This window comes from Saccopteryx leptura, chromosome X (genome assembly GCF_036850995.1).
Source record: "Saccopteryx leptura isolate mSacLep1 chromosome X, mSacLep1_pri_phased_curated, whole genome shotgun sequence".
Lineage (NCBI taxonomy): Eukaryota > Metazoa > Chordata > Mammalia > Chiroptera > Emballonuridae > Saccopteryx > Saccopteryx leptura.
In genome coordinates this window covers 85,240,043-85,249,095 of record NC_089516.1, presented here as the reverse complement: position 1 = coordinate 85,249,095, position 9,053 = coordinate 85,240,043, and the positions used below count along the sequence as shown (strand labels likewise).

The window sequence follows — 9,053 nt, the reverse complement described above, 5'->3', positions numbered from 1 at the left end:
AATTGAAAAGTAATTCCTGACTAGAGACTTTTGTTAATTGCACACAATACTTATGTATACTTCTAAAAATCTAAAAGAGCCTTTTTGAAGGAAAATTGGACTTCTTAAGGTCTGTTAATACTTTGCCTCTCTCTGGCTCTGGTGGCTTGCGTGGGCTCTGCAGTGATTATGTTTGGGACCCTAATGGAGTGCATTACTCAAACATTGTTGCAATGATGCGCTGCCATAAGCACTGGGGAATTAAAAGAGAACGGGGAAAATTCATTGACTAGGACTTACAAGAAAAATTCAAAAGAATGGATTCTGATCTTCCTTTAAGTGCTCATGATATTTTCTTTGTGAAAATAGAAACATCACATTTATATGTCAGGACAGGAGCCTGACCAGAGGTGGTGCAAAAGATTGAGTGTTACCCGGGATGTTGAGGTCCGTGTTGGAAACCCTGAAGTCACTGTCTAGAGCAAGGGCTCCCAAGTTTGAACACAGGCTTGCCAGCTTGAGCATGGGATCATTGACATGATTCCAAGGTTGCTTGCTTGAGCTCAAGGTCATTGAATTAACCTCAAGATCATTGGCTTGAGCATGGAGTCACTGGCTCAGCTTGAGCCCTCTGGTCAATGAACGTATGAGAAGCAATCAATGAAAAACTAAAGTGAAGCAACTACAGTTGATGCTTCTCATCTCTCTCTCCCCTCCCGCTACCTGTCTCTCTCTCTTGACGTTTATACATATGTCAGGACAATAAAACTGCTTTTTGGATTAAAAAAACACAACTCACCAACAAATTATCCAAGGATCATTCCTGCCATGACTAGAAGATTCTGTGTTCTTTGACAGATTGCAGAAGGTACTGACAAAGAAATCCTACCTTTCTTGTCTGTGGTCCTATAAGTATCAGGCTGCCTCAGGATTCAGTACCAGTTGGTATCCTGGCATCCAGTCAGGAAGATGAAGTACCTAGAAGCAACTTTTAGCTTGTTGGAAAAACAAAGCAGTCTTCCATAAGATCCATATATTGTTGACTCTGTGAAAAGTAATTATTTCAAGGAGATGATATTTTGCTTATTTTATCTCTCTGATAATTAAAACAACTACAATTGCTTTAAAATTAAGGAAATAATTTATGGTCTCTGTAAGACAATGCTGAATGATACAGTGCTACCTAGGAAATTACTAGGTCAACTAAAAATGGCATATGGCTGATAGATTAGATTTAAAAAATGGTATCGATGCTAGGTTTTTTTTGTTTGTTTGTTTGTTTTTTTGTATCTTTCTGAAACTGGAAACAGGGACAGTCAGACAGAGTCCCGCATGCGCCCGACCGGGATCCACCCGGCACGCCCACCAGGGGGCGATGCTCTGCCCCTCCGGGTGTATAGCAGAGCCACTCTAGCGCCTGGGGCAGTGGCCAAGGAGCCATCCCCAGCGCCCGGGGCCATCTTTGCTCCAATGGGGCCTCGGCTGCGGGAGGGGAAGAGAGAGACAGAGAGGAAGGAGAGGGGGAGGGGTGGAGAAGCAGATGGGCGCCTCTCCTCTGTGCCCTGGCCGGGAATCGAACCCGGGACCCCTGCACGCCAGGCCAATGCTCTACCACTGAGCAAACTGGTCAGGGCCTCGATGCTAGGTTTTTTGAAGTTATCAATTGTATTGTGGAAACATAAGATAATTTATTATTTAGGACTAGAGAGTTTTATGTAACTTACTCTGGAATGGTTTTGTGGGTGAATACATGTTGATGTATATTTATATGGGAAAGAAATAGCAAATAACAAAGTGAATGCAGTAAAATGTTAATATGTCAATTTATAGAAGAAAATGTGTGGGTGTTCTTTGTACTATTATTATTCTTGCAACTTTCTTTAAGCTTCAGATTTGTTCCCAAAAAAGTTTAAAAAGTAAAATTCAAAAGCTCCCCTTATCCGAATTTATTCTATGTATACATCACATACAGAGATGTTTTAAAATGTAAATAAGATAATGATATATATTTAATTTTGTGACTAGATTTTTTTTCTTAAAAGTATTGCATTTTATTTTTTGAGAGAGGGGAGAGAGAGAGAGAGAGAGAGAGAGAGAGAAAGGGAGAGAGAGAGAATAGGGTAGGGTAGTAGCAGGAAGCATCAACTCGTAGTAGTTGCTTCTGGTATGTGCTTTGACCAGGCAAGCTCAGGATTTTGAACCGGGGCCTTAGCATTTCTGGTTGATACTTTATCCACTGCACTACCACAGGTCAAGTTAGATTTTTATATTCTTTTTTTACTTATTAATTCATATTAAATTGTGTTAGTTTTACAGGCACCTGATTTCCAAGTACAAGTTCATAATCTTGGAGCCGAGTTTCTTTTGAGGGCCTTGTGCTCTGTCTTGCCCAATTGCCCACTATATTTCATCCATGCATTTTAAAGAACTATATAAACATTTAAATAGTAATAAAAATTGATTTTGAGAAAGCCATAATATTCCTGAGGTCCTACTATGGGAGAAAGCTGTGCTATGAAATCTAATTTAAGTTGTTCTTTTATTCACTTATGGAAAAGATAGCTTATTCATATGGTTCAAATTTAAAACAGTGCTAAAGAGCATACAGTGAAACGCATTCTTTTTACTCTTTTTCTCAGAACAGGCAGTGTTATTTCTTTTTTGTGTATCCTTCTAGAGATAGTGTGTTTATAGTATATATGTATGTGTGTGTGTGTGTGTGCAGTCATATATTTACAGCATACATATATGTGTATATAGTCATATATCTGTATATTATATTCAAATTCATCCTATATTTATTGAGCTCCTACATGCCAGACCCTAATTTAAGTGTTTGTGATATATCAATAAGCCAAACAAAATCCTTACTCTCACATAGCTATCATTATAATAGGAATGGACATACAAAAAACGTAAACATAATAAATACACTATATAACACATTAATAGGTAAGATGTGCTATTAAACAAAGAGAGCAGAGAATGCAAGGTTGACAATGCCAAGCCATGGAGCAGGAGTAATGTGGGTTGGAATTTCAAATAAGATGGTCATGATAGGCCTCCTTGAGTAAATCACATTTATGCCAAGACTTGAAAGAAGTTAGGGAGATTATCTTGCAGGTATATGGAGCTTATCAAGAAGATGGAACAGTTGTTAGAAAGGCCTTGAGGTGAGAGCATCCTGCTTGGTGTCTTCTAGGAATAAAAAAGGGGTCAGTGTGATTGGATCAGAGTAAATGAAAGAGAATACAGTTGCAAAGGCAGTCAGTCAGCCAGGACACATGGAGTCAGTTTAAGTGCGTGCAGAGATGCTGGACGATTTTGAGTAAGGGAATGACATTATCTGATTTCAGTTTTTTAGAAGGGAATTCTCTGATTGTTTATGGCTATAGCTGTGCTGATGTTATGCATCTATTTTAAAGGCAGAGCCAACAAGATTACTGCCACATTTAATGTGGGCTGTGAGAGAAAGAAAAGGAGCCAAAGAACTTCAAAAGTTTTGATGTGAGCAATGGGGAATATGGGTTTGCCCTCAGAGAAGACACAGGTGTTGAGCGGCCAGAAGTTTCTATACAATTTGGGGGTGCATGTCAAGAAAATGAAAACAAAATTACAAAAACAGAATTAGCTATTTGGCAAAATGAGAAAATTTATTTATGATGAGAGAAACAATCACAAAATTTACCAATATTCAAAAATGCCAATTACCATGAATATCACAACACCCAGAAAAATAACAGAGTTTAAAAATTAATTACCTTAAACATCTCTATCTGCTATTTCCTGTTTAGTTTCAAAAACTCCTTTATTCTCTATTCTATGAATATTCACTTTTAGCCTGACCCATGATGGCGCAGTGGATAAAGCATCAACCTAAAACACTGAGGTCGCAGATTCAAAACCCTGGGTTTGTCTGGTCAAGGCACATAGGGGAATTGATATTTCTTGTTTCTTCCCCCTTCTCATTCTCTTTTCCCCTCCCCTCTCCAAAATGAATTTTAAAAAATATTTCATTTTAAAGCATCCTTTTCTTGCTTGATGCTTATGTAATGCCTTCTCTGAGTATACTCTTGGTTGTTTTATAAGTCTTTACTTCCTTCAGTATCTTTTTGTTTTTTAAAATGTTATCTACAATTTTTTAATAAGTTGCTTGTTTTAGGTTCTATTCTTGTCTCTAATTTCTGTATTGGATGCTTTTCACAAGGTTTGCTAACCCTTGGTTGTCTCCTCATGTGTGAGAGTACTGATTACCACTCTGAGCCTGGGAGGTAGCCTGCTTACTGAGTGTGTGGGCAGACTGTTCATTGGTAACCCCCTACTGTCTGCATGTTTATTTTATCTTTTTGGGCTCATCAGCTTCTCCAGATAAGACTTTTTCAATCTCTTCCCTATAGGATAGAATAGTTGGTGCCAGTGTTCTGCAAGATTGGTGAGGGAAACATTCAATTTATTACATAAAGTTGCCTAATCCCGTTGTTTTACGTAGTGTTCAGATCCACTGCACTTGGTGACTTCCAGTTCAGTGTTCCTCCATTTTTTTTACCCATAGATATAAAATAACCCTCTTGACTTTCGTGGGGTGCAAAGACTAAAGTCAAATGACTGAAAAGATTATTGCAGCAGTGCAGGGGAGAGACAGCAAATACCAACTAGGGCAGCCACAGGGAGGATGTTCCAGGCAGAGTCAGCATACACTTGGAATGGAACAGATATGGGGGGTGAGGAAGAAGAAGATACCAAGTCATGTCAGTAACCAAAACAGAATATGGAAGGAAGTTGAGAAAAGGTGTAATGATTCCATTTTGAATATGCTGAACTTGAGACAGATGTGGCAAATATAGTCAGAGGCATCCCACAAACAATAAATTTAAGTCTAGAACTGAAGAATAACATCACAGCTCAGGAAAGAATAAATGTGTAAACCCTGGCCAGTTTGCTCCTCCTTAGAGCATCGGCCCAGCTTGTGGAAGTCGCGAGTTCAATTCCCGGCCAGGGCACACAGAAGAAGTGCCCATCTGCTTCTCCACCCCTCCCCCTCTCCTTCCTCTATGTCTCTCTCTTCCCTTGAGCAGCGAAGGCTCCATTGGAGCAAAGTTGGCCTGGGCACTGAGCACGGCTCCATGGCCTCCACCTCAGGTGTTAGAATGGCTCTGGTTGCAAGGAAGCAATGCCCCAGATGGGCAGAGCGTCGCCCCTGGCGGACATGCTAGGTGGATCCCAGTCGGGCTCATGCAGGAGTCTGTCTGTCTGCCCCCTTTCCCCCATCCTGCTTCTCACTTCTGAAAAATGCAAAATAAAGGAAAAAAAAAGAATAAGCATGTAGCACCAAGGGGTCTACCTCGGTGATGCTCACATTTAAGATCGAAGGATTGGGAGCCTAAGAAAGAGACTGAGGAGACATTTCTATTGAAAATCAAAACCCAAAAATCCTGACCTCCTTATGACAAAGGACTGTTCTGATGAGGATCTGTGTATCACACTGTAGATAGAGTGGGGGAAATCTGGAATATAAAACATCTACTGTGTTTCTATTGTAATACAGGCACTGCGTGTCTTTTCTCTCCAGGGATGTATGAGTGAGGTCAGGACTCTGGCTGAGCACGAGGTGGCTGTTACGCACTGAGGTTGGGCTCTGCCCCTGCAGTCCTCCCGCCCAGCACACTGAGGAGTGCACTGTGTCTGCCTCAGTCACAATGTATACAGAACGGAATGTCACTGGGGAAGGAAGGAAAATCAACAGCCAATATGATACCACATCTCTGCCAATGAAACTCCAAATTCCCAACTTCTCAAAAGCTATAACCTCATAAGAAAGGACTGCATCTTTCAGTTAAAAAAAACAAGGGACTGTCCTGTCTTCTATGATCTCCCAGTAGAATTTCTGTTCGCCAGCCTTGTCTGCAGCATGCTCTATGTTAAAGGTCCGCAAGCTCTTCTTGTCAAGGGCCAGACAGCAAATATTTTAGCCTCTGGCTCATATGGACTCTGTCTCAGGGACTCAGCACTGCTATTTCAGTGTGGAAGCAGCCACAGACAATACATAAATAGTGGGCAGCGCTGTGTGCCAATACAGCTTCTTTACAAAGGCAGAGGGCAGGCTGGTTCTGGCCCTGGGTCAAGATGGCTGATCTCTGACCTTTACCACGGGGAGGCCATGACCAGAGGATGCCCATCTGAAAAACAGAGATCATAAAGCTGGATTATGAGACCACAACAGACATAAATTGTGGAATATCTTTGATGGGAAAATAGAAGATCCTAGAACAGGAAGATGGGGCAACCACGCACATGCTGCTCTTCTGGAGGCACAAGTCAGGCTGCCTCAGCAGAGAGGAGTCCTTCCTGGCAACCTGAAACTTATTTTCCTATACCCTCTAGAAAGAGATAATTTGGGGCCCTGCAGTGTCCACTCCCTCACACGTGACCAAGGCCCAACAGTGAGCCACCATTGTGACATCACATGACAGTGATGAAAGCCGCTGGTTGCCCCCTGACCAAGATTCTAGACTTTTGAGGATAGTACTATATATAGGACACCCTGCTGTGACTGAAGGCATTTCTGAGCCTAGCCATGGCTAGGCACAGTACCCATGAGATGGACGAAGACATGCTGCACCCATCAGGGTATGGAGAGCCAACAAGAGGGCTCCCATCTGTGAAATGCTTGTATGCAGCTGTGTACCCACGGACGCCATTTGGGGAACTCAGGGACCAAGACGACAATGGCAGCGGAGGTCCATGCCCTAGAGACAACCCGCAACTGCAGGTGCCAACTCAAGGTTCCGGTGAAATGGAAAGAAAGAAAGATCTTGGCCACCATTCTTTCCCAAGAAAGCTTTGGGAGATAGTGCAGGACGCCACATTTACCTCCGTGCGCTGGAGTGACAATGGAGACTCCGTCATCATAGATCAAGATCTCCTCCAGATGGAGGTGCTTTGCGGGAAGGGCTCTCAGACAGGGACATCCTGGCTGAGCGGTTTTACCCACTAGATGAACCTCTATGGCAGGGGTCGAGAACCTATGGCTCCCGAGCCAGATGTGGCTCTTTTGATGGCTGCATCTGGCTCGCAGACAAATCTTTGATAATAAAAAAATAACGTTAAAAATATAAAACAGCCTGCCCTGTGGTGGCGCAGTGGATAAAACGTCGACCTGGAAATGCTGAGGTCGTCGGTTCGAAACCCTGGGCTTGCCTGGTCAAGGCACATATGGGAGTTGATGCTTCCAGCTCCTCCCCACCTTCTCTCTCTGTCTCTCTCTCCTCTCTCTCTCCCTCTCTGTCTCTCTTCTCTCTAAAAAATGAATTAAAAAAATTTAAAAAAACCTTTAAAAATATATAAAACATTCTCATGTATTACAATCCATTCATTTCCTACCGCTCATGTTCATGGTTGCAGGTGTCTGGAGCCTATCACAGCTGTCCTCTGGGACAACACCAAATTTTTATTGGATAATGCGTAACTACATGGGTTGTTGTATGGCTCTCACAGAATTACATTTTAAAATATGTGGCGTTCCTGGCTCTCTCAGCCAAAAAGTTTCCCGACCCCTGCTCTATGGCTTCAAGAAAATACACCCAAGTGATGCTTCAGGTTATTTGTCAGAGAACAACAGAATCCTGGTAATGTAGAAAGTCCCCCCATTTCCCACCTTCTCTGTCACTCGACAGTCTTTTTAGTGGAGCAAGAGAATGATATACTGAAAGGGTTCTATTTCAGGGGGAACTCTATTTCACATGGGCAGTATTTATGGAAAGATGGGAGTATAGATTTCATATGAAACTAGAACCCCTTAGAACACCTGTAGGGATGGCTACAGACCCTGAGAGGTCAGGTGGTGTCAAATAGATGTATTTTCTCTTGGAATGACTAACATGATTAATTTTTTCCAGATATATCATAATTCTAACTTCCAAAAAGACAAGCCGTGGCTCATGGAGAACGTGACAAGACAAGACAACCAGATGACTCCTATCGGCACAGCAACTCCAGATGCCACCGAAGCTGCCAATCAAAAGGCCCAGGAAAGCTCTCCTGATGATCAGGGATCCAGTGCCATGGGGTCATTCCAGCTCACGGGTCCTGGGGTCCCCCAGCCATGCCATGGGAGTCCATGTCCCAATTGACCCGGATGGCCCAAGGGGGGAGAGCACATCCGGGAATGGCGCTCTTGTTCCCATCCACACTGCTGAGAGCAGCGGCACAGCGGAGGGGCCCAGAAGCACCCCTGGTCACCCAGGTGGTGACTCACTGATGTTTTACTACTACATCTATCAACCCATCATCCTTGCTGCCATTCCAGCCATGATCCCACCCAAGGGTCCTGTGGAGCACCCTGACCAGGAGGAGTAGGAGGGCTCTTCAGAGTTCAACTCTGCTTTCTGAGCAGTACAGGGACAATGTGAGTCCCTAAGATCACTTATAACAGAAAAATATCTCCACTCTGCAACCACAAATCTATTTTGGCTTTAATAAAGAAAAGCAAAACTGTAATATTAAATAAAGAATCCAATGAGGAAAAAAAGAGAGAGAGAGAGAGAATGGCTGTTTCCCTCCCTCCAAATATCTCTCTACTGGCTAGCCATGCTGCAAGAACTTCTTGACAGTAGCATTGCTCTGTTGGAGTAAGGCATCATCCTGAATTTAAAGGGTGTGTAGACTGTTGGTGGGAATGTAAAGTAGTACAACCACTATGGAAGAAAGTATGGTGGTTCCTCAAAAAACTGAAAATAGAACTACCTTATGACCCAGCAATCCCTCTACTGGGTATATACCCCCCAAACTCAGAAACATTGATACGTAAAGACACATGCAGCCCCATGTTCATTGCAGCATTGTTCACAGTGGCCAGGACATGGAAACAACCAAAAAGCCCGTCAATAGACGACTGGATAAAGAAGATGTGGCACATATACACTATGGAATACTACTCAGCCATAAGAAATGATGACATCGGATCATTTACAGCAAAATGGTGGGATCTTGATAACATTATACGAAGTGAAATAAGTAAATCAGAAAAAACCAGGAACTGCATTATTCCATACGTAGGTGGAACATAAAAGTGAAAC

At 42.6% G+C, this 9,053-nt stretch overlaps 1 protein-coding gene across 1 annotated transcript; it reads left to right on the top strand.

Annotated features, from left to right (window-relative positions):
- The first annotated feature begins 6,553 nt into the window (after positions 1–6,553).
- Positions 6,554–8,108, top strand: LOC136386400 (heat shock transcription factor, X-linked member 3-like). Its single transcript, XM_066357833.1, has 3 exons — positions 6,554–6,959; positions 7,474–7,604; positions 7,875–8,108. Exons 1-3 carry the CDS (start codon positions 6,554–6,556, stop codon positions 8,106–8,108), a joined length of 771 nt encoding a protein of 256 aa, XP_066213930.1.
- Positions 8,109–9,053: the final 945 nt, after the last annotated feature.